Source organism: Emys orbicularis, chromosome 14 (genome assembly GCF_028017835.1).
Source record: "Emys orbicularis isolate rEmyOrb1 chromosome 14, rEmyOrb1.hap1, whole genome shotgun sequence".
NCBI classification, from domain to species: Eukaryota; Metazoa; Chordata; order Testudines; family Emydidae; genus Emys; species Emys orbicularis.
The window spans coordinates 3,061,779-3,086,625 of NC_088696.1; the positions used below are offsets into that span (position 1 = coordinate 3,061,779).

The 24,847-nt window shown below is 58.9% G+C and overlaps 2 protein-coding genes across 4 annotated transcripts; one reads left to right on the forward strand and one right to left on the reverse strand.

Moving 5' to 3' along the window:
• Positions 1-3,356: 3,356 nt before the first annotated feature.
• Positions 3,357-14,950, reverse strand: UTP4 (UTP4 small subunit processome component). 2 transcript variants are annotated; one of them, XM_065416409.1, is made up of 16 exons: positions 14,792-14,950; positions 13,697-13,888; positions 12,615-12,699; positions 11,852-11,941; positions 11,219-11,430; positions 10,709-10,880; positions 10,515-10,606; positions 9,928-10,024; positions 8,943-9,007; positions 7,916-8,038; positions 7,467-7,626; positions 6,851-6,957; positions 6,492-6,587; positions 5,743-5,928; positions 4,909-5,019; positions 3,357-3,562 (listed from the first exon to the last, which is right to left on the reverse strand). In XM_065416409.1, exons 1-16 carry the CDS (start codon positions 14,948-14,950, stop codon positions 3,446-3,448), a joined length of 2,064 nt encoding a protein of 687 aa, XP_065272481.1. In that variant the 3' UTR covers positions 3,357-3,445. The 2 variants fall into 2 exon arrangements, with proteins under 2 accessions (XP_065272481.1, XP_065272482.1); XM_065416410.1 differs by lacking the exon at positions 3,357-3,562 and adding an exon at positions 4,212-4,273.
• Positions 14,951-15,203: 253 nt separating this feature from the next.
• Positions 15,204-19,251, forward strand: CHTF8 (chromosome transmission fidelity factor 8). 2 transcript variants are annotated; one of them, XM_065416397.1, is made up of 5 exons: positions 15,204-15,306; positions 16,366-16,467; positions 18,315-18,351; positions 18,613-18,730; positions 18,932-19,251. In XM_065416397.1, exons 3-5 carry the CDS (start codon positions 18,329-18,331, stop codon positions 19,154-19,156), a joined length of 366 nt encoding a protein of 121 aa, XP_065272469.1. In that variant the 5' UTR covers positions 15,204-15,306; positions 16,366-16,467; positions 18,315-18,328; the 3' UTR covers positions 19,157-19,251. The 2 variants fall into 2 exon arrangements, with proteins under 2 accessions (XP_065272469.1, XP_065272470.1); XM_065416398.1 differs by lacking the exon at positions 18,315-18,351.
• Positions 19,252-24,847: the final 5,596 nt, after the last annotated feature.

The following is a 24,847-nucleotide window of genomic DNA, read 5'->3' on the forward strand; positions in this document are numbered from 1 at the left end:
CACTTCTTATCAAACTGTCTGTACTGAGCTATCTTGATTATCACTTCAAAAGTTTTTTTCTCTTACTTAATTGGCCACTCAGAGTTGGTAAGACAACTCCCACCTGTTCATGCTCTCTGTATGTGTGTATATATATCTCCCCAATATATGTTCCACTCTATATGCATCCGAAGAAGTGGGCTGTAGCCCATGAAAGCTTATGCTCTAATAAATGTGTTAGTCTCTAAGGTGCCACAAGTACTCCTGTTCTTTTTACTGCCCTTGTGTAACTGGAGGCTTGTTTTAGGCATCCTTCCTGTTGATCAGATGTATAAATAGTACCAAAGGGCGGTAGCCTACAATATTGGGGGGGGGGGGGGAGGGGGGAGGCTGCTTTCCACTGTAGATGGAACAACCTACACTACAAAGCAATTATTTGCAACTATGGTTTCCTGCTGAAGAGTGTGAGTGGGCAGAGACCTGATCTGATTCACTATTTAGTTCAAATACTCTCACCACACATGAGCTTTTGCCTTGAAATGGGAGTTGCAGATGAATTGAAATGTCATCTAAGTTCACTGGAGCTGCCGAAATCTGCCGAGCTGCTATTCTGTGATTTACCATGGCCTGCTGAATGAGTTCTGATAGAGAGCTCCTCCTCCTCCGGACAGATCATGCTGTAACTCAATCCAAGGGCTGGCCTTTGTTACACCGATACCAACAGGGCTGCACGCTAATCGCAAGTGCTGGAAGGCCAGATGGATTGCAGTGGTGCTTGGTTAAAAGGTGACATGCCCCACACTGAGTTCCAGCAGGAGGGGAATTAAAATAGCCAAAACAAGAGCCTCTGAAAAAGGAGATGAATGGAAATGCCAGCCCAGGGGAGCGGGGAGGGCAGCACTCACACAGTCGGGCTAAGTATCATCTCCTTCGCGGAGAAGGGAACGGTCATGGAACCCTAAAGATGATGCCCCATTTGCAACCGGGCTTGGGCTCTGTCTCCCTTCACGGATCAGCAAGGAAACTCAAGCTCACAGTGAGCAAGGTTTTGCAAGCCTGAGCATACCTCCATTCATCACATTTTGTGAATTAACTTCCCTCCCTTCTGACACCTACCAAGCTGTAACAAGCTGACTGCCCAGAGGGAACCACCCACGCAGTCCTTTACTCTGCCTCACACGAGCCTGTTGCTTTGGCCAGAAAATCCAAGTTCAGTTTTGCAGCATCTTAGAATCATGGAAGCACAGGGCTAGGAGGGTCCTCGAGTGGTCATCTAGTCCAGCCCTCTGCATCGAGACAGGGCCAAGTACATCTCGGGAGAGAGCAACTCAGTCTCCCCTCTCCTCTTTCATTAGCAGTATCCTAAAAGCTAAGGGAACAGTGCCTCCTGCTGGCACAGTGTTAGAGGGGCCTGCAAAGAAAACCAGGGTGCTGTTTGATGATATCTAAAGGCTGAGTGGGCATCTTTCTGCACCACAGAGTTCAAAATATCATCCTTAAAGGCTATGAAAATGCAGAACAGCAGTTCTCAGACTGGTCAGCAAAGCAGTGGCTGCTGCCATGGGGCTGGCTCTCCAGCTCAGCTGTTAAATCATATTAAGAGACAACCAACATCCCTTAACACTTCCCTACTACTTCTCTTCCATGTAAACATCTGCTGGAATTGGCACAGGAAGGTTATGGGATGGAAAGTGGGGCTAAATGATGGCAAACGGAGGGCGAGGGGCGTGGTAAATGGAAGGGAGGCATTCACAGCACAACCCACACAACGAAAAGAGCCCGAGAACTTTTGGGGTAGAACAGGGGTGTCCAACATAGGGTTCAAATGGCTCATAATCACTTACTGAGCCAGATACACATCAGATCAGTGTCCAGGTTCTGGGGCAAGATGGAAGTCTATGGTCTGGGACAGAAGCTACTAGCAGACTGTCCTTTTAAAATGTAGTTAGTAACATTTCAGGCCAACTCTGCCTCATATGACACCCACTGTGGTCTTTTACCACCAGTCAAGGTGCACGTGGCCATGCTGAACTATGTAGGTGCAAGGGCACGCAGAGGGAGGGGGAGGGAAGCGGGCTTGGAAGAGGAGGTGGGGTGAGAGGCCTGGAGGGGACAAGGAGCCGCCTGCAGCTGCCTTTGGGGTGGGACATGTGAGTGCACGCAGCAGCAGACAGGCAGCGAGAGCCAGGTAGCTACAGCATGTACACAACAGCAACAAGTCACTACCTGTACGTGCAGCACTGACATCTACTCCGGGCACTCACACAGCCCGGGAACGGTTACCCCAGAGCCGCTTAGACAAGCCAGCAGCAGCCAGTCAGTGTTCTTGAGTTACTATAACTGCCTGCAGCTCCGTCTAGGCCCAGATTTGTACACTTGCCCATAAATACTACATAGGCAACTGCACACGAAAGCGTGCAAGTTCCACATTCTAAGCAGGGTCCCTGCCTGGGCACGCCGCAGTGACTTTGATCATGGCACTAGCAGCGAATTGGGCACAAACCAAACCCAAATCGAGCGAGCACCTGCCTTCTATAAAAGAGCCACCAACACAGTAACATGCACCAGAAACTGCATTTCAACCCACCCCCAGGTACAGGCACCTTCTGAGTACAGGTCGCCAGCTAAAAGAACTCTGGCCTGGTCTGCTTCCAATCACCCGGATCTCCTCCCGTCAGAGCTAGTCACTGTCTACAAAGGGAGAACTGGGTGTGAAATTTGGTTTGATGCAGGGTTTTTGGCACCAGCCGAACTGGCTATATTTGTTGGTATGAATTTGGGCAAGAACTGACTACATCTGGCAGAGGCCCCCCCCATAGCGAGCAGCCCAGCAGCAGGACACAGAGGAGTGGATGGGAAGGTCCAAAATGTGCCGAGGTGTCACCAAAATGGATTCCAGCATCTAATTTAGGCTGGAGATCTTATGGGACAGGGATCGCGTCTCCTCCTACACCTGTGCAGAGCCTGGCTCAATGGGTTTCCAGTCCCGAGAGCGACCAGTGAGTGTTGCTGTCCCCATTAAACATGGTGAGAAGAGTTCCTTTCCAGGCTCAGTTCTGGGATCAGCCCATGAACCAGCCCTGCTGCTGGTGGTCAGTGCCGCAGGAGGAGCCCCAGCACCTAGAGCAATCAAGCCACTGCCGACCGCGAGCCTGGGGTCGACGATTACCAAAAAGGGGGAGAGATTGGTGTAACGCTCCAGGAAGTGGGGCCTGGGGTCTCTGCTGGGTTGGATGGGGATGAGAGAAGCCCCAGGAGGGCTGATGGGCCCATCCCTCCAACACACATCCCTTCTTTGGGACCTGACCTTAGAGCCATCTCAGTTGCTAGGAAAGCAGGGAGCCCAACAGGGCAGAGGAGATTCGACAGCACAAGCCTACAGAACAGCAGGGGTTTATTATTACGAGTGTCCCCAGGGAAGCAACAGTACAAAGAGTCTCCATGGGCAGAGCACCCAGCTCCGCTCTTAGGTGCCAAACTTCTTCTGTTGGACAGGTGGGGGCAGCTGTGTCTTGATGTCCATCAGGGGCCGCTCCACCACCACCAGGGAGCCCTCCTCCAGCAGGTCCACAAATAGCAGGGGCTGCAGGGCAGGAAGAGGGCGACAAGATTAAAGCTCTTCTCGGAACAGCATACGCAGCTCTGACAAGTGCATCCAGGAGCCTCTGCAGTAACATGAATCAACTCTCCAGCAGCCTTGCCAGACCAGTTCCTAGCCACAGGGTCCAGGAACAGGAGCAGCGAGCCCCTCTGCAGTCGTCAGCCTAAGATCCTCTGAAACCCTGCAGTTCCCTACACCAGGCAGCCCCATAACCTCAAATCAAGTCCTCTCAACCTACTGCTGTATAAGGTCAATGGGATGGGCACATACTGCTCCGTAGTGACCAGCCTCCAGCAAGGCAGCTCTGGCTTGGTTCAAGAGGTCTGTGCGACAGAGCAGGCAGAAGGGACGCTGCTTCATAGAAATGCACACCCAGCAGCTGGTAAGCGAGCCTGGGAGATCACAGAGGTCTGCCCTGCTGGGGAGGAGCTGAAAGAGGAGCAATACCACCCCCCTAACCCTCCCAAGCATGAGAGACTTCAGGTCAGAAACACTTGGGCACAAGAGCTGTCTCAGGCCCTCTCAGCAGGACTCCGTGCCTCTCCAGGAGGCACCCAGGCAGGCCGAAGAATTGGTCTGGATCAGCTGCACGTGGGGGTGGCTGCTCAGAGTTAAGCCACATCTACCAGAAGCAGCTCCAACACAGCCCCAGACCCTGGGGCAGTTGAGCATCTGCCACTACTGCCCAAGACCCTGCAGGAGGGAGGGAGGGAGGATCAGGCCTGGAGTGTGAGTTACACCCGACTCCCGTGGCTGGCAGCACGTTTCAAGCATTTGTGTTTTATACGAAGCACCAGAGAGTGTGTGTGTGTGTGTGCGCGCGCGCAGGGGGCGCTGTCCCATCAGCATCACATCCCCTGTGAGAACTGACTGACCCTGGGGGGAGTTCAGGGGCTAGACAGGCGCAGTCCTCCTCCAACAACAGATCCCAGATCTCCCTCCACTGACTGACAGGGAACAGGTGTATCCAGCCTGCTCCAGCCTCCATGTGTCAGCCAGCTGGAGCAGCCGTGACTCCCACCTCAAAACCCATGGGCATCAAGTTCAGCTCTCTGGCACCACCCTGCTGTTTCCAGAGCCGTCCAGCTAGCAGGGCACCCAGGGGCTGATCTTGCTACCCTGGAATCTCAGCGCTGGCATTAGTCCCCGGGGAGTAAACATCCCACTAGGGAAGAGCTGCAGCGCAGCACCTCCCAGCACACGTGTGTGAACTTCAGCACAAGGAAAAGCTCTCCTGGCTCCCGTACCCGGCTGCAGGGGTGAGCTGTGGGCCCAGCAGGCAGCCGCCCATCCCTCCCCAGAGGCGGCCCTCACATTAGCACACTCACCTGGTACTTTTTGCAGATCTTGAAGGCGTGAGCATGGCCCCGCCTGGCCTTCTCTGAGAGTTGCTTCAAGCTAGTCTGATTCATCAGCGGGGTTGCATCGTCGGGGAGAGGCTGGGGAGAAAGCCCACAGTGTGTGTCTCAGTACCCTCCACAGAGCCCCCCATCTCTTTGTTTGGTCCATTCCTCCCGCTGCTCCCACCCAACAAAGGATCCTCTCGGGGGGGGGGGGGGGGGGTTTTGCTTTGGTGGGACAGGCCAAGCACACGGGCACAGCCATTCTATCGAGATCAAAGCCCCTTGGGGAGCTGTCCGTTGGCACAGGCTATGCTAAAGAGAGGCTGCAAACGGGGAGCACTCCCCATCCTGCACACGACAGGACAAGCCCCTGTATTGTGCGGGTGCACACTCAGCGCACTACTCCCCAACCTGCTGCCGCCCCTCCCAAACCAACTGGCACACTAACATCCCGGGCTAAGGCACCAGGCCCATGTGACAGCCCCATGCCTGCCAGGGGTGCGACCTGCCACCCGAAGGCCGAGCACCACCAGCGGCTACAAGAGCCACTTCAGACGGTATCAGGAAAGCCCATGGGGGGGACACACTCCACATACTCCCCTGCACCCGACCCTGCCCCGCTCCCCTTCCCAGACTCAGCCATTGGTAACAAGGCAGCTTGTTACGCCCATGGGGATGCCCATCGCCTTGCGCTCCAGGGAACGTCCCTTGATCAGACACCCAGGGGGGCAAGGCCCTAACTGGCAGAACAGCTTTCCCTGCTCGCCCCACCTTGTACCACAAGCTGCTTCACAGAAGTGACCCAGGGCCAGGGCTCACCAGTGACTTGTCGAGGATGCAGAACATGTGTGTGTCATGGAGGAGGATGTGCGCTGGCTGCTTGGGGTTAAAGGTGATATGGGTGATGGGCATGTCCCGCTCCAGCCAACCCTTATGCAGCCCGTGCTGCTGCACCTTCCTGCTCCATGTGGTGTATTCTCTGTCAGGGATGCTGAACTCAAACACCTGCAGAGCACATGGGAGGGGCGGGACGGGGCGGGAAGAGGCAGGATTATAGCCCCAGACACAGACGAACATACCCCTGGCCAAGTCCCTCCTCCACCCTTCCCCTGAAGGCCAGATGAGCAGTCAGAAACCGCCGGGCTGCTCCACCACCCCACAGCCCGGGCTGACCTGACCCAGCCTCCCCTCTAGGACTGAGGCAACTGGTGGCCTGTCCCGGCCAGTCCAGCCCCAAACCTCTCAGCTGGCAGCGAGAAGGATGGTGCCCACAATGGGAAGAGTTCCCTGACATCAGACATTGCCAACTTCACACCCGGGCTGTGGCTGGTAAATACCAACGTCCCTAAACTGGAACTCCAGCGACTGCAACAGTGACCCACAAACCAGTCTAAGGGGTGCATTCATTCCTGAGAGCCTGGACGCAAGGAACCAACTCTGACGGCAGGCACGGCGCCCTGGCGGGATGGAGTCCGTATTGCCCAAGCACGGGCAGTTAATGGGAAGCGGAGCAGCAGGTGAGACTGGGAAGCCTGTGCAGGAGACGAGACCCAGGGGACAGCTCCTACCTGCTGGTCCGAGTGGGTGATGACGAGGTTATTGGTCACGGGGTGAATGGCCAGGGCAGTCACCGCGCAGTTGTACGCAGGCACCGTGCAGTGGGGCTGAGAAGAGAAGACAGGGTGAGATACGGACGTCCGCGGGACCGAAATGCCAGGCTCGCAGTGTCCAAACAGTCCGAGCTGCAATGGACACCGGATCGCAGCAGACACTCCCAGGATTCTGCCCTCTGGAAGGCAGTGATGCAGCTAGAGCGCCCCAAAGAGCCCATGCACCAAGTCGGCTGGTCTCCCGGCTATGGCCAACCCCCAGAACACATGCAGGTTCACCCTCCCACCACAGGAGGCACCCTTCACACCGCTCTCACCTTGAAGTGTCTCAGGCTGTAGATGTTGATCTCCCAGTCCCCAGCAGCAGCAGCCAGCCAGTCCCCGTCCGCGCTCGCTGCCAGCAGGTACACAGCCTCGGCACTTCCTGCAGGAGAGTCAGAGCGGCCACACGGCTCAGCACCAGTCGTTTCCTCTCTAGCCCCATGGAGGTGCAGGGCACTTGAACGCACCCCAAATCCAGCCCCGGCCCAAAGCCATAGGGGATCGCTGCCCCACACCAGGCTCTTCCTAAGGGTGCATTCACCTAGTCATAGTGACCTCGGCAGAGGTCACATCAGGGCCCTGGGGGCAGATTGGTGAGCAAACCCGGCAGAGTCCGAGGGAGTGTGGACGAGACACGCTCCATTTCAGGAGCAAGGGGGAGCAGCTCCAGGGCACTCTGGGCATCTCAAATGGGGGGGTAGGCGTTCATAGGCTGCCCCAGGGGAAAAAATGCCCCCCACCAGCAAAGCCCCAGGGAAGGCAGTGGGGCTGGAATGGCTCAGCCCAGGGCTAGCCTCCCCTACTGCCCCAGGCACAGGTTTGGGGAGGGCTGGGGATCCTTTGAAATTTGCTCCCACCTGCAGCCACACAGGAGCTGCAGGGAGCGCATACCTGAGTTTGGGCGGAGGGTCTGCAGGTGCCCGCAGCCCCCTGGCTCCAGGAGCTTGAGGACATGAACGGCACCCTGATCTGAGGCCACGAACAGACGGGTGGAGTCGGCGGAGCACAGGAGCTGGTGGGCTGAGCACAGCAGCTTGGGCACCTTGGAGATCTTGGAGAGGGCAGGAGAGCGGAGTCAGCACTCACTTCCTACATGCAGATGGCAAGGCACGCCCACTGCTCAGGGCTCCATGGCCCTCCAGCTGGCTACAAGGGGGCACTGGACCGAGGTCCTTCCCTTCCCATCGCGGTCTCCCCTCCCCCACTCCATCACACAACTCGCAATCCCACAGAACCCATTCTAATGCCGCCCCATCATTGTGACATCAGCAACAGTCAGTCAGGGCAGGAACAAGCCCCCATGCCCAGGTTTAGCCCCCGACAGCAGGGCCTGTACTCACCCTCTTGACGCTGACGCTGCCGTTCTCCAAGTGCACTCTGTGCAGATGAAGCCTGGAGGCCGTGGAATAGGCGATCCAGCTGCCACACAGCGAGATGCAGCTGCAACAGATGTGCTCCGGGCCCTGGGAACCACACAGAGTGCTGAGGCTGGGTTGGCCAGCAGCCACCCTCTGTATTAGCCCCAAAGGTACCTGCACCCCACACACAGACGGGTGCCCTCATTTAATGGTTGGGAACAGCTGCCAGCAGAACTGCACTGCGGAGGTCAGAGGGGCTCTCCCCACGGGAAGGAGTCCCATAACAGCCATGCTTTCCCGCACACATCCTGGGGAGTGTGGGGTGCGTCTGCCCTTCGCTGTGGGACTGTCACATGCTGGGTCCCTCTGGGACCAGGACTCTCAGTAACCAGACAAATCAGCTGCAGCTCGTCCCAGCAAGAGGGCAGAGGCAGGGCCGGCCAGAGAGCGAGAGCTGCCCGTGGGATGGCAGGGCCTGCCTTCCCCACCACCCGGTCTCCCTTTGCTGTCAGAGCCCGATGCTCTGTGCAGAGCGTTCCAGCCCCCAACCTGCCCCCTGCGGCTGAGCCGTGGGCACAGCAGGAAGCTCATTTCCGCACCGCAGCCCCCAGCGAGCCTGCGGCAGCCGGGGAAACCCGCTCTGCGCCCTCTAGCTCCCGTACCCAGGGGGGCTCGACAGCAGACACGGCCGCAAGGGAGCGCAGTGCAGCAGGACTCAGAGAACGGGCCGGTAGCACAGTGCTCCTGCCTCACAGCATCCGCCAGCGACTTGGGCCGGGGAGGCCACAGACCGGGCAAGGCTCGCTCAGTGGCCAAGCCGCACTGTTACTCTCTCTGACTCTCCTGTAACTCTCACGCCACCCCAGGCGCCCCAGCACACAGGGATCTGGCCAGGCAGGCACAGCACATGTGAAAACTTATAGCTGGGGACAGCTGGGGCCTAGGCCAGGCCCAGCCACCAGGGCCATGGGGAGGTGGCACCCCACCTGGAGAAGTTGCTCAGCCTTACCTTGCTCTTCAGCTGCAGCAAGTGCTCAGGGGCACGGGAAACTGGCAGGATATCACCATCCTTCCCTGGGAGAAGAACCAAGAGCACTTAGTGCCGACACTGCTCGAGGAGCTCAGCACAACTCAGGTCACTACCGACCCCCCCACGGCACAGACGGGGAGAGACTTGCTGATGATCCGTCCTGGCCTGAACCCAGCACCTCCCACAAGTAGCAGGAGGGGGGAGCTTTGCCCATAGAGGTGCCCACCCCATGGCTCAGCTCTGCCACACTGAACTCTACTGAACCATTCCCAGCACTTGTGCCAACCCCCCGTGACACACGCTGGCACACCAGGGATTTGGTGTGTCGCGTGACATTGAGTACAGTGGTTTTATGTGGGCAGCACATGATTTCTGCTTGGCCATGTGCAAGCAAGAGAGGGGAGTGGCACCAGCCCCCCAGCCTGTGCCCAGAGTGGGGAATGCTTCCTAGCGTCAATTGTCAGGATGCTACCCAGGCCCCTCCATGTGGCTGAAACAGCCGATTAACAGGCAAGAAGTTACACTGGAGCCAATCCATTCAGGCCCCTCCCAGGCTCTGGGAGTCCCAGCGGGGCCAAGGCAGGGGCTCTTTGACCCTCCAGTCACAAAACTACATCTCGACTTCCTAGGCCAAGAGCATTCTCTCTTCGGAACCTTTTTCAGGCTGGACTCAGCTGCTGGAGACTGACACATTCCAGAGACACAGGCAGCGGTGGGCACTTCCTGCGGGCCATGCTGGCAAGGCACAGCCATCGCTGCCCTCTCTGCCAAGGCTGCCAAGAGGGGGCCGGTTAGAGACCGCAGGGGAGGAGGGGGTTGGTGACGTTGACACTCGCCCCTAGGAATTGCACTGGACTTGTTTCATGGATTTGCTAGAAATTCCCTTTCGGGCACTTCACTCTGCCAGATCCCAAGGACAGATTTGGTTTTCAATCAGCGCTTGGGAGCCCTCATGTGGTCTTACCTGCGGAATTGGTGGCTCCAAGTCTCCAGAGCTCCAGGTGTTGGGGGAACTGGAAGAGGAGGAGCCCGGCCTTCTTAGCGCACGAGACGAGGCGTCGCTGCAACCAACCAACAGTCAGACAGTTACGAGGCCCCCAGGTAACGGGGCAGGGCGAGGCAAGCCAGGCCAGAGGCCGGACAGCCCAGCACGCACAGCTCCTATTTGTGGGTGCAGAACCCCCCAGGGCGATGGGCACCCACAGGATCGGTGCATGGCACGTAGGAAGCCGGCCAGGCACCTCTTGTGCTCCAGACTGTCACTCAGCACATTCTGATGCCCATTCTCCCCAGCAGGTCAGCAAGCGGCACGGGCCATCCCCAGCGATGGGACTCCCCAGCCAGCACAGCACCCCACTGGAACCAGGAAGGGCGAAGAGGGACCAGGCTGCCAGTCCAACAGGGAAGGGCCGGCTCTGGAGCAATCCCAAGAGCAGGAGTGACACAGGCCTGCATTTCTGGGGACCTCAAAGCAAACGGGAGTCAGTGGCTCCGGCAAGGGACTTGGTGAGCGGGGCTACCGAGGCAGAGCTCACGGGGCGCGGCACTTACATGGGGGAAGGTGAATTTCCGGAGGGCAGCATCATAGCCCTTTCCGTGCACTTTCTCCATGAGCGGGCGGATCACCAGCTGGGCATCCAGGCCTGAAAGAGGAGGAGACACCCAGATGGCTAAACTGTGCTGAGCCAAGCCCAGAAGCGATCAGAGCCCCCCTTCTAGGCTGGTGCAGCTTCCTCACCCCGTACCTCCAGAGATGAGTGCTGTCGCGCTGTGTGCCACGGCCCGCACGTCATGGGTGTGATGCTGGAACGGCTTCGTCCGCACCCACTTGCTCTCAGCACTGCCCCACTTCACCGGCAGCAGCTGGAACTGGTACACCGCCCCCTCCGAAGTGCCCACCACGATGCTGTCTTCCTCCTGGGGGGGGGGAACCAAACAGCCATGGCTCACCGTGCCCACAGTGAAGGACTGGGAAGTGCCAAGGGAAGGGAGGGGATGTGAACCCCCATCGCACTAGGTACTGCACAGAGCCCAACAGCTCCTTCCACCCGGGCCCAAGCAGCCTGCAGTGCCCTTTAACCAGGTGGGGATGGCTCCTGGCCAAGCTGCTCTGGCTCAGCCAGTGTCACAGAAGATGCTGCAGATAAGGGGTGAGATCCCAGATTACTAGCGTCCCTGCGCAGAGCCCACATGGTCCCCACCCCTCTGCCCAGCCTACGCACGGGGCCTCCCAGGAGCTGCCAGGCCCCTCCTACCTCAGACACAGCGAGACACAGCACAGCCGAGCTGCTGACTGGGTGGGTCTCCAGGAGGGTTCCTTTCTCCGCGTCCCAGAACTGCACCTTCCCCACCGAATCGGAGCTGACGATGGTGCCGTCGGACAGGAATGCCACGCTCCACACCACGCACTCACGGCTGTACAGCCCCTGCAGGCGCCGGTCCACCAGGATCCGCTGGATGGCATGGCCTGTGAAACAGAAAACCCCGGATAGCGGCGGAGAGGGGCCTTGGGGAGCTAACAGCTCAGGGTGGGGGCAGGGTGCGTGAGCTGGGCCCCTCGCTAACATGACAGATATGCCAGGCTCCGAGCCTCTCTCCTCCATGGCGATCTGCTCAGAAGCCCCATTCAGCTGCATCAGGAATGCCCGGTACCTGGACCAGCAACCCCACCTGGCCTGGAGTCCGCAGGGCACAGCTGCCTCCGTCTGGTGCAGTTGAACTCTGCTGGGGGAAGGGAGGCAGCAGCCGGGCCGCAGGAATGGGAGGGCGAGCACACGGCCCACGTGGACAAGAGGTGCTCAGGGGACGTCCCACCAGCACATCCGGCACTCAGGGGCACCTGGACGCTAACACTCCCCACTACGCCTCTGCTGGGCGCTCCTAGTCACCTGATTTGACGTCAAAGACTCGGAGAAGGTCGATGGAGCCAACAGCAATGCGGGTCCCGGAGGGATGCCAGGAGAGGGACATGACACGCCCTGGAGAATTACACAGCAGGGAAGGAGACCTCACATGAGCCAACCCAGACCAATGTCCCTCACCCCCAACCTTCAGTGCAAGCCTGCACTCAGCAATTGCCTTCCAGTGCCACGGGGCAGAATCCCCAGCCTTGGGTGGCAGAAATAGAAGGTGCTGTGCCTTCCCAATAGGGGCGAGGGTACAGGGCTGGGACAGGCTAAGCTAGAGGACAGTTCAGAAGCAGGGCCAGCTGGATCCATGGGAGGCTGACACGTTTCTCTCAGAGAGGTGCGCAACAGCCTCCCCGTCACCACACCCACACCCTGGACTCCTGAGTGACCACATTGTCCCTTCTAACTGCCCTCAAGACCCCATCCATGGCCACCTGACTGGGGAAGAGGGCAGGCTGTGACTCCCGCTGCTCAGTGTGGGGCCTCTGGAGGGCTCCCTGGTGGCAGTGGGTCCCACCTGAAGCAGATTCAACTCATCTTAGTTGCTTCTTCGGAATGGAGAACACAAGTCCCACCGCTGACCCAGGGCAGGCGGGGCAAGCTTCAGAGAGAGCAGCGGAGGACCAGGCTTGGGGCATTTAAAGGGAGCGGGAAGTAGATTCTGTAGCCTCCCCTTCATCACTCCCCCCAACCACAGCTTTCCCCGTCAGCCTCTGCCATGCTCTGTCCCCATCGAATCTACCTTTCTGCCGGTCCAGGCTCCTCTCAAACTGGATTTTATCAGGCAAGACTTGGAAAAGCTTCACTGACCCGTCCTCACAGCCAACCTATGGAGGGCAGGCGAGCGAGGAGACAACACGAGAGAGAGATGATTAAAGCCCTTATTTGGCTCACGTCCCACCTGTCTGCTGCCAAGGGCAGGTAATGACGGGCTCCCCAACTGCCTGAACATGGAAGCTCAGAAGCACAGTCAGTTCTAGCTCCCAGCACAGTAGAGTGCTTGGCACAGCGACCCAGCAAGGCCAGGACGGTTCCGCACTGCCAGCCCGGCCTGCCCCACTGTTTGGTGAGGAGTATTGCTTAGCACACAGAACTCCTCTACCTCCATCTCCACAAGGGGAAGAGATTTTACCACAACTCTGCTTCCTGCTGGTCAGAGATTTACATTCAGCCCCTTCTGCGCTCTGGAAGGGCCCGGGGCTGGGCAGCCCGGACTCTGTGCTGAAGTAGTTCTGAGAACAAATTGCCCTTTGGCAATGGGGCACATCGTGGGCACATCTCACCACCACTCAACTATGATGCCACCCACCCGGCTCTCTATGCCCACCCCCTGCCCCCGCCCAGATGCACTGCTCACAGCCCATCAGCTACCAGCAGCGGGGGGGGGAGCGGAGCCTCACAGTCCCTACCCCACACTGCGATCTGTGGTAGTGGGAAGGGGCTCTGCACACCCACCCACGACAGGGGGAAGAAGATTCTGCAGTCCCCACTCCATCACTCCCCGGAACCAACATGTACGATTCTCCCCCTCCCCTAATCTCAGCACTGTCTGCGGCTTGCACCAAGCAGTCCCATTGCCCGGCACAAACCCAGTCCATCATGCCTTGTGAGGCTGGACAGCAGTGTAGCCACTGAAGACAATCCGAGTATGCACCTGGCTTTCAGAACACCAGGGGGCTTGCTAGTTGGGAGCAGCAGCAAGGGAGGCAGACCTCATCTGCTCCATAGGCCAGCAGGAGCCAGAAGTGACATCCTGGCCCAATGGCAGAACCAAGCTACAGAGCTGGCAGGCTTCCCTGGGATCTTCCAGCCAGAGGTACTCACTGCCAGCGGAGTGCCACTGGGACCAGCCGCCATGCTCCAGATGGGGCCCCCGAAGCCATCCAGGGAGTACTTGACTCGCAGCTTCTCTAAATCATACTCGCTGATGTCTCCGCCCAGGCCAGCTCCGAAAAGCCGATCCCCGGCTGCCCAGCACAGCGCCTCTGTGGATCTCGTCTCATGGCCTGGGATACCCTGAAAAGATGCACAGATGAATCCCACCATCCCGCTTCCCCTGGAAGCGACCCGGGCTCAGACAGCCCAGGTCTGAGCACCATATAAGGACAAAGTCTCATTTTGTGTCCCCCATCCTCTGCTCCTATGGAATTCCCCTACCTCAATCCCCAATGGGAGGGCCAGGGCTGAGAACGCCCCCAGTCAGTGCTCCCTATACACCAGCTAGTAGAGGTTAGTCACTCCCAGGCAGCCAGTACAGCTGTACCCTTCCCTATAGCACTGCCTGCTGGGACAGGCCACAAGCTCCTCCACTAGCCCCCAATGCGTGGCCAGATCAGCGAAGCCACTGGGCCCCGGGCGAGCACGTAGGGCTGAATCAGCCCCGGAACACTGTCCTGAGCAGCTCCCCGGCCCCCCCTCGGGCACATTTCTGACTCCTCCATTACCCCAGGGTTTTGGGGGGTCAGGAATGTTCCATTCCCATCCCTGTATGAAGTCTCGCCCACTGGGGGGGTTGCTTGGTTAGCTGGAGAGACCCCCGTGCCATAGTGAGCGAGAAGCTGAAGCACAACAAAGCCAATGACACTCACCGCTGCTCAGCACTGTGTGCTACACACGAGGCAACGGTGACAGCTGCCTGCTCAGGGTGCCCCGGGGCCCAGACTGCGGCTGGGGCAGGTGAAATCCCAGAGCTGCGGGGGGCCGGCGTCCTGCTCTCCGGGGGGGGGGCCGGCTAGGACCTTCTCTCGGCCCCACGCACGCCCCAGTGGGCGCTCAGGCTCCAGCTAGGGCTCCCCCCACCCCCGGTTCTCTCCCCAAGGCACAGGCTGGAGTCGGGCCGGGATGGCAGCTCTGGATGGGGGCTGCCCATGGGCTTAGCGGAGGCGGGACCCCCACCCCCCACTCCGGGCGGCCCGTTACCTTTTCCTGGAAGTAGTTCGCAGCGAAGTTATAGACCTCGAGGGCGCCGTCCGTGCGGGCCAGGGCGAGGCGGGCGGAGCGGGGGCTGTGAGCCACGCAGCGGATCCCCGCGGGCACGTAGGCGAAGAACCGCACCCGGTGCACCTGGAACTCCCCCATCCCGCCCCAGCGGGTCAGGGGTCCCGTCTCCTCCCCCCCTTGCGGCCGCCGGCTCCCGCACCGAGGCCGGCCTGGCCTGACCCGACCCTGCGCCCCGGGGTGGCCCCGCGCAGGCGGCGGGGGAAGGAGAGGTTCTCCCGGCCGGCCCGGGTCACGCCGCCCGCAGCCCCAGCTCGCTCCGCTCCGCCTCCTCCAGCTCCTCCCCACGTGCGCGCCCTGCAACCCGGAACCGGAAGCGAGGGGAAGGGTCCGGCCGGGCGGAAGTGCGCAGCGGCGGGAGGTTCGGTTGTTGCCGGGAGACCAGGCAGCCCCTGCTCCCTCGCCAGGGCCTGCTGCGTCGACGGCCCCTCCTGCAGGTCGGGACCAGGGACCCTGGGGCGAGGGGTGATGGTGGGGGCCCGGCGGTGGTACAGGGATGTTGGTGTGGGGGAGAGGATGTGAACGGGAGGGTGATGAGGGAGGGGCTCTGGGGAAATGGTGGGGGAGGGGTAAGCGAAGGGGCTCTGAAGGATGAGGAGGGGAGGGCTGGGGGAGGGGCTCTGGGAAGGTGGTGGGGGAGGGGTAAGTGAAGGGGTTCTGGGGAAGGATGAGGAGGGGAGGGATGAGGGAGGGGCTCTGGGAAGGTGGTGGGGGAGGGGCTAGTGAAGGGGCTCCGGTGAACGATGAGGAGGGGAGGGCTGGGGAGGGGCTAGTGAAGGGGCTCCGGTGAAGGATGAGGAGGGGAGGGCTGGGGAGGGGCTAGTGAAGGGGCTCTGGTGAAGGATGAGGAGGGCTGGGGGAGGGTTCTGGGGAAGGATGGGGAGGGTGATGAGGGAGGGGCTCTGGAGAAATGGTGGGGGAGGGGTAAGTGAAGGGGCTCTGATGAAGGATGAGGAGGGAAGGGCTGGAGGAGGGGCTCTGGGAAGGTGGTGGGGGAGGGGCTAGTGAAGGGGCTCCGGTGAAGGATAGGGGAGGGTGGTGAGGGAAGGGCTAGGGAAGCTGGGGCAGGGGCAGGGGGCTGGGCCAGGCTGCAGGAAGGAGAGCAGAGGCATGAGGGTACAGCTAGGTAGAACCTCACTGGGATGTGGCATGAAGAGAACTGTGCAGCCTATGGCCACCATTCCCAGGCTGAGGTCTGAAGCCCTCCCTTATTCTGTGTCACACTGAGCCTGGGTATGGCTCAGGACAGCAGCCTGTAGGCTGTAGAGCGCCTTGGACCCAATCACAGTATTGACTGAGTTTTATGGGGCACATCCATTTTTGTACTGTCCCCACGGGATGTATCATTTCCCCACACTGCCTTAGTTTCATTGCAGAGACGGTTGGCTCCTGATTAGAATGTCTGTACTGGAGGATTAAATAGGAGGCGGGTCATGAGAGGGCTTGGGAGTCTGATGTTTCATGTGCAATTGCAAACAGGGAGTGTTTCTATGCAGGAGTTTCAAGTCTGGCTGTGGCGAATGCCAACAAGAGGCAGAGGAAAGGAGGATTATTAGTAACGGAACTCCCTTTCCTGGGAATAAGAATATTCTGTGAAAGTAAGTTACATTTTAGAGAGTAAAGATTTCCACTAATCGAGTCAAACTGCTACTTGTTCCACCAAAGAGGTGGCTGTGTTGCAGTGGCCTGTGTTGTGATTCCGCTGTGTATATAATTAAAATTTGTAATGCAGGTGGAATGATTCAGGATGGAAAGTGCTATAAGATAGATCTGTTTAATTTTTTAATAATCGTTTTAAAATAGCCCCTTTCTACACAACTCTGATGCAAGCACACTTGGAATGTTCCATTCCGTTTTGAGCACCAAATTGTCAAAAAGCTATTAACAAATTGGAGGGAATTCAGATCAGAAAAACAAGTGGCTGGAGCGATTAATTTATGAGGAAAGAATATAAGAACTAACTTGGCTATGTGACAATAAAGGTGGGGGACATAAATCTTCCCGTATCTAAACAGTGTAAACACCAAGGAGGGATAGAAGTTACTTTCCTATGCAGAGGTGGATGTACGTAGGAGGAATAGGATGAAATTAAGCAAGGGGGACTTTAGGTTGACTGTAAGGAAAGAGCTAGTGACAGTGAGATGTATATGGCCATGGAAGACTCTCAAGGAAGGGGCAGAAACCTTGTCATTTGGGAAACTTTAAATTAGCTCAGAGAAAGCCCTAGAAAACGTCCTGCATGGAGTACTCCTGCTGCGGCCCTTGGGAGATGGACTCAGTGGGAGCAAAAGGAGCTTTTCCAGTTTTAATTTGCAAGAGTCTATTTTATTGTTATGAGATTATCCTAATATAACAATCTCCAAGAAAGGATTAATTAGCCTCTGTAGAGATTAATACTTAGAATTAGTGACAATTCCTTTCCCCTGCAAACTCCCACGGACCCAGCTTTCACTGCTGGATAGTCTGGGGGAGGTCACATCACACACTTCAGGCTGCCTGAATTACAGACAATAAGATCGTTTAATTCTAGCTTTACAGGAGAATGTTCGCAGTCTGGGCTGGTTGGCAGTGGGACCTGGGCTGGTTGAGCTCTGCTTCTGGGGTGTTGGGATCCAGGGCCCACCATGCTAACTATAATGAAGTAAAAGACAGGAGTCAAACAGCCAAGGAAACTACACAATCTTGCTGATCCATAAGGTATTTGGAGGATGCCTCTTCTAAGCACTTTGCTGACATGACATCGACCACCTAAGCAAACTGGCTTTGAGACAGTGTGGTGCTGGGTAAAAGGGAGGCCTGGTGGAGCCACACGTTAGTCACTCGTCTGCCTGTGTTCAAATCCCATCTGTTGTTTCCAATGAAAATGATCTTGGAACATCCCATCTGGTAGTCCAGCCTCTTCCGTTGTTTGTTACAATCAAACAAACATATTGTGGCTTGGAGCGTAATCTCAAGGGTCAGGTATGTGCCAGCCACTTGCTACCGTTGCAGTCAGATCATTATGCCATGTTCTTGGTGATTCTCCCTGCTTCTGGGAGACTGCCTCTGGCTGTTTTGGGGAGCACAACATTGAGCCGCTTCTATTGTGCATATCGCATCACCCATTGTAGCTGTAAAGGAACATTATCCGAGTTTGGCAGTAGGTGGCAGTAAAATACAAAATAATCGCTGCTCAACCCATCACTCCCCCTTGTGAATCAATGGGGAGCTCCCATCAGAAGGGCTGCTTAGGGCACAAAGGGAGCGTATGTGTCAAAGGGTCTCTTGGGGGCTGTGCCATAAGTGGTTCTACAATGAGACTTGGCAGTGAGGAGAGAGTGGACTCCTCCCCTCCCCAGGTACGGCTGGGTGGTCACTTCTCGCCTAGTGGCCCAGGAGGTTCAGACCAGGTGCCTGGTCCCTCAGCCCCATTTGCTGATGAATCTGTGTCTCCTTCGATTTGCAGAGGAGAAGTGGAGCATGGTGCAGATTGTGATTTCCAGGTGAGTTTGGCATGACTCCTTCCTGTGCTAGTGTGAGGAAGTGAGGAGTTGTCAGTTTCTGAGCTAGCTTGTGTCCCACTGGGGTCTGAACACGCTTCAGCAAGGCCCTCGGTCAGTGTCTAAACCCGGGTATTGCACAGAAACCAGAGAGCTAGTGGACCTGGCTTGCCACGTTTTTGTGTAGTGGAGCCTCTGTGTGGACATCCCCCTCCTGGCCCTTCGACCCTTAGGACATTGTAACCCCCAGCCCTTTGCTTTCAGTGATGGGGCTGAAGGCCTGGCAGAGTGGGTGCTGATGGAGCTGCAGGGAGAGATTGAGGCTCGCTACAGCACCGGGCTCGCTGGAAACCTCCTGGGAGACCTGCATTACACCAGAGAGGTGAGGGACCTTTCCTTACCTTCCTTACAGGCTTGGGAGAGCAGCTGTAGGGAGTCCTCTGCCAAGGCAGCTCCCACGAAGGCTGCACCTGGTTCTGATGTCCGTCTTCTTGTGGAAGGGGTAAGGAGGCTGTAGTGAAAGGAAGGGAGCCTGGTCCCTGCAGGGCTCTGACCCTGTGCCTGTTATCTCTTCTTTCCCAAGGGGGTCCCTGTGCTCATCGTGGGCCATCACATTCTTTATGGGAAGGTAGTGCACCTGGAGAAGCCCTTCGCCGTCCTCACCAAACGTGGTGCCAGTGAGCACGGCTGTGACCGCAGCCCCACAGGGGCAGCTGCCCACTACCTGGTGACGGCTCTGATCAAGACAAAGCTCCTCTTCAAAACCCGCCCCAAGCCCATCATCACCAACGTGCCCAAGAAAGTATGAAAGAGCCCCGGCCCCATACCAGAGAGCGTCCTGCCCCCTGGACACGAGCCCAGCTTCTGTCCCGAGGGCGGGGGGCTGGCCCCATGGGGGCAAACTCAGCTCCCTTCCCAAGAGGGGCTGGGCCCATGGGGGCAAACTCAGCTCCCTTCCCTAGAGCATCTGGACTCCTGGGCATAAGCCCAGCTCCCATCCCAAGAGGGGTTGAACTCCAAAACATGAGCCAGGCTCTCCTGCCAAGGCCTGGTGGCCTCTTGGGTACAACTCCAGCTACCGTGCCCGGTGGGGCCATGTCCTTGGGCCAGAACTGTGCTCCTAGCACAAGGGGGACCCGACCTCCAGACACAAGTCAAGCTCCCTTCCCCAGGGCAGGTGGCCTCTTGGGCATTAGCCCGACTCCCATCCCAAGGGGCACTGGAGGCCTGGGCCCAAACCCAGCTATCTTCCCCAGGGCAGGTGGGCTCCTGGGTGCTAGCCCAGCTCCCACCTTGCTGGGAACTGGAGCCATGGGCCCAAGCCCAGCTCCCCTACCAAGGGCAGGTGGCCTCCTGGGCCCAAGCCCAGTTCACATCCCAAGGACAGGTGGCCTCCTTGGCACTAGCCCAACTTCCACTCCCAGGAGCACTGGCACTGTGGGCCAGAACCCAGCTACTCTTTCAAGAGCAGGTGGGCTCCTGGGCCCCAGCCCCGCTCCCGTCCCTAAAGCAGGTGGCCTCCTAGGCACTAGTCCGGCTCCGATCTCAAGGGGCACCGGAGCCCTGGGCCCCAGACCAGCTCCCATCCCAACGGCGACCGGAGCCCTGGGCCCCAGACCAGCTCCCGTCCCGACGGCGACCGGAGCCCTGGGCCCCAGACCAGGTCCCATCCCAACGGCGACCGGAGCCCTGGGCCCCAGACCAGGTCCCATCCCAACGGCGACCGGAGCCCTGGGCCCCAGACCAGGTCCCGTTCCTAGGGCAGGTGGCCTCCTGGGCCCCGGCCCAGCTCCCATTACAAGGACAGGTGGCCTCCTGGGCCCTAGTCCGGCTCCCATCCCAAGGGGCACCGGAGCCCTGGGCCCAAGCCCAGCTTCAATCCCCAGGCCAGGTGGTCTTCTGGGTCCAAATCCAGCTCCCATCTCAGTGGGAACTGGGGTCCTGGGCCCAAGCCCAGCTCCCATTGTGAGGGCAGGTGGCCTCCTAGGCCTGAGCCCGCCTCCCATGCCGAGGGGGACTGGAGCCCTGGGCCTGGGCCCGGGCCCGGCTCCCATGCCGAGGGGGACTGGAGCCCTGGGCCCGAGCCCGGCTCCCATGCCGAGGGGGACTGGAGCCCTGGGCCCGAGCCCGGCTCCCATGCCGAGGGGGACTGGAGCCCTGGGCCCGGGCCCGGCTCCCATGCCGAGGGGGACTGGAGCCCTGGGCCTGGGCCTGGCTCCCATGCCGAGGGGGACTGGCCTCTTCACCACTAGACCAGCTGACCCCCTATCTATGAATCCATTCCCCTTTCCAAGGGAAGGAGGACCCTCAAGTGCAACCCCAGCTACCATTGCAGGGGGTGGCTCACCCTTGGGCATGAACCTGGCTCCCAGCCCAAGGGCTGGTGGCCTCCTAAGCATGAGCCCAGCTCCAGTTCCAAGAACTGGCTCCCTGGGCATGAACACAGCTCCCATCACACAGGGGCCTGCTATGCTGGATGCTAGACCTACTGGTCCCCTGGGTCAATCTCCCTTCCCCAGGGCAGCTGGTCCCCAGAGTGTGAACCGGAATCCCTTCCCCAGGGTGGGTGAGCCCCAGAGCATGAACCCAGTCTCCTCCAAAGCAGCTGCCCCCCTGGGGCCGAACCCAGTCCCCTTCTCCAAAGCAGCTGGCCCCCTGGGGCCAAACCCAACTCCCTGCCCCAGGCCAGCTGGCCCCCTGGGGCCGAACCCAGTCCCCTTCTCCAAAGCAGCTGGCCCCCTGGGGCCAAACTCAACTCCCTGCCCCAGGCCAGCTGGCCCCCTGGGGCCAAACCCAACTCCCTGCCCCAGGCCAGCTGGCCCCCTGGGGCCAAACCCAACTCCCTGCCCCAGGCCAGCTGGCCCCATGGCTGCGAACCCAGCTGTCCTCTTTCCTAATGGGACATTGCCGTCTCCCATTAACAACACAGCCAGGCTGCGGTGGTGCTGATTCTCTCCTGACCCCCTACCCTGGGCTCTCAGAGAGAAGATCAAGAGTGCAGCCATACTCCTGCCACCTGCCTTGCCAACAAACTGGGGCCTAGCACAGTCTCAGCTTTTCCTAGAGCCTTGCTGGGTTCCGGACTCCAGGGGTTCGGAGGCCAGCAGCCCCTTGTCCTCCTCGATGTGGTGGAGCACTGTGTTTCTGTGACGCACTCCTCAGGGAATGCAGATCTCAGGCCCAGCCACTCCAGCCCTACCACCTTGCCTGCACAGCAGGGAATCCAGGCGCCCCCATCTCCTCGGTCTGGCACTAGTGCTCAGAACTGGAACAATGAGCAGGCCCCTTGGTGTAACCCCGACCACCCAGCTGCTGGTGGAGACAGCAGGTGGCATCACCTTTCCTGCTCAGCCAGGAGCCAACTGACTTTTTGTGCTGGTTTTGTGTTCCTTCTTCCTGCCCCTTGAATAAAAGTGACAGGAGGGTCAGTGGGCCTGCACCGTCTCTGTCCTCCCAGCGCCATGGGGTGGGGAGAGGAGCAGCGACCCTGCCTCAGCCAGGGACACTGAGCCCTCTTTACAGCAGCATGGGTCAGCTGGTATTCAGCTACTGGAGCAAACCCTTGGGAATTCTGCCTCCACGGTGAGCCCCCTGTCCCCCCTCGGGCCCCTGCAGGGCACGGCTAAGGGAGGAAGTGGCCCTGCATGGGTAGTTGCAGGAGCTTGGGGGGCAGGAGTGTAGGCTGAGGTGGCCCTGCTTCTCAGGAACATGGCCCTTGGGGAGGCACTCAGTTACCAAGCCAGGCTCCTGGCAGAGCTGCTCTTGCCATGGGTGGGGACTCATTTCTAGGGCCAAGAAGGCAGCTGCCCCCCCAAGACACACCCCCAGCCTTCCTGTGTGCAAATCTCTTTATTATGACAAATCCATTGCGATATAAAAACAGACCTTTTAAAAAATGAAAAAATGCAGGTAAAAAATAAATAATTTACAAACAATGGTAGCAATAAGTGTAAATACCAAAGAGCTACAAAAGTCTCCTAAAAACCTTGTATTAAATGGAGTAAATCACCTGGAGTAAGGTTTGGGGCCTGGGGAGACAGCTGTGGTGCAGCCAGGAGCCAGTCCAGACACAAGGGATGTGGGGACACTGCTGGGTGAGGCAGGGGTGGAAGCTGCTCTCCCAGGCCCAGAAGGGAGCACATACCTGTGGTCTAGATCCAAAGCCAGGGCCCTGCTCAGGCCTCCACGTACGCCCAGGGAGGCCAGGCTCCCTCCCCCTAGTACCTGAGGGGAGGGGAGGCTGCAGTGACATGCAGGGAGAGGCACCTGTTCCAGAAGCCCATAGAGTACAATCCCCGGGGGCCCTCCCTCAGAAGAAAGCACAGAAGTCCGGGAACAGAGCTGACTGGACCCAGTACAAGAGCAAAGCAGCCGTGATTAGCTCAAGGAGGGGTGCAAAGCAAGCAGCCTTCTGCTGCACTGGGAGCTGGGGGCATCCCCTCTCCTGAGGTAACTGCCCACACAGACAAGCAGCCTGGCCCAGCTGCTGGAATCCCAGCCATTAGCAGCCTGGTGCCATGGCAGGTTAGTCCCTGGGGGGTGGGGGGGGGGGTGCTCTCAGCTCAGACCCCTGTCCCTCTTGGATGTGATGGGGGTGGTTACTCTGCCCTGCAGCTCCGCAGACTAGGGGAACCCCTGGCCCCCTAAACCTGGCTCAGTAGCAGCACAGGGACTTAAGCCAACCTGCAAAAATACTCCATGGGGCTGGGTCCCCTGCAAGGGCAGCTGGCCCCCAGCTTAGCACCCAGCACAGCACCTTCCATTGCTCAGCAGAGGTACTAACTGGCTGGGGGCTGGTGTCCCCTTAGCTCATGGCAGAGGCTCTGTGCTGGAGGAGTGGTGCAGCACCCAGCTCACCGGGACACAGCGCGAAATACAGTTTTTGGCTACAACCACCCTTGCAGGCCCTGGAAGGGTTCATAAGCCACGTGAGCACTCCTCAGGCAGAGTAGAGGGCAGGCAAAGAAGCTGCCGGCAGCCATTCTTGGGCAGGCTCCCGCTGACTGGCCTCTCACTGCCCTTCCGTTCTTTGGCAAAGGAGCCAGAATTAGCTGCTGCTCTCCATGGGGCAAACCTCAAACCCTACCAACACCCACTGGGGGCCAGGGAGTGGCAGCTGGAGGGGGCCTAAGGGGCTTTTGTGGTGTTTCTTCAGCAGACAGGGCCTCTCAAACCCCCTTCTGCACAGGCTGGGTGGCTGTTCCCAAAACTCTAAGCCCTGCTTTCCTTCTGCCTCATCGCTGGGTCCCTGCCTGAGGCTCCTCAGCCAGCAGAACAGGGGTGAGCTCTTTACTTGCGACATTCCCGCTCCGGCTAGGCTCACTCCATGTGTCCCTCAACATCCCTTTGCCGCTCTGCACGCTGCCCCGAGCACCCTGGCTGTACTGGCACAGACGCTCTTACGCAGAGCGGCGCTTTGCGTCTTTGTCTGGCACGTATCCTCACACAGAGATGCTAGAGCTACAGCCAGGGCTGGGCACTAGAGAGGACGGGGGGCTAAAACCACAGCCGGCGGCAGACACTAGCGTGGGGCAGGGATTCTGACTGAGGCTCTTGGCAGAGTGGGGACCCACAGTGAAGATACCAAACGGTGCTAACCCCTGGAATAGACAGCATGTAATTAACTGCCCTGGGAGAGCACCCATCTCCCAAGGTGTCCACATACCCCCCCTTTCACAGCTGGGGAAGAGACTTTCCTGCATCAGTGGCAGAGCCAGGAATAGTACCCAGGGTCCTGCCTCCCAGGGCACAGGCCATGCTGCCTGCTTGTGCGCAGCTGTATGAAAGCAGCTAAGGCAGGGCAGGACCATACTGAGCAGCCGTAAAGACGGTGTTCTCTCACCTTGATGAGAGGGGATCTGGCACTCCTGCATGGTGTGGACAGGACATTAGGACCCGACACAACCAGGCGCCCTGACCTGAGAAGCAGGGAGGAGGGGAAGCACTGAGAGGCTAAGTAATAAGCCCTTTCTAACTCCATCTTGATGCTGCCCCCTCCCCGTTCCTATCGCCAGCCCTGACAGCCAGCCTTGACCTCGCTCCATTGCAAAGGTGCTCCCCCTTGTGCAGTGGGCCCAGGAGACAGGCAGAGGCGGAGGAAAGCTCAGAGCCATGTAATCTTAATGCAGCCACTCACCTTTCTGCCTTCGGCCTCAGCTGCTGGCACAGTCTGGCCCACAGGTCGCTCGTAAGCACCGGGCAATGCTGAATGGGGGGCAGAGGCAGCCATCCCGAGAGGCCCCAGGTGACCCTGCCGTGGGCTTTGGCACCGTAGGGCACTCGAGCTGTACGCGGCACCATGGCCCTAGCAGCAGGCTGGGTCGGGTTATTGCGCTTGTGGCATTGCTGCTGGCCTGGCAGTTGTGGGGATGTTCCTCTGAGCACAGCAAAGCCATACTGCCTCAGCCTTCGAGGAACAGACAAGCCAGGCCATGGGCTGGGCAGAGCGTGCACCACTGCCCCCTTGCAGTGACCCCAGGGCACAGCCCCACTGTGTGGA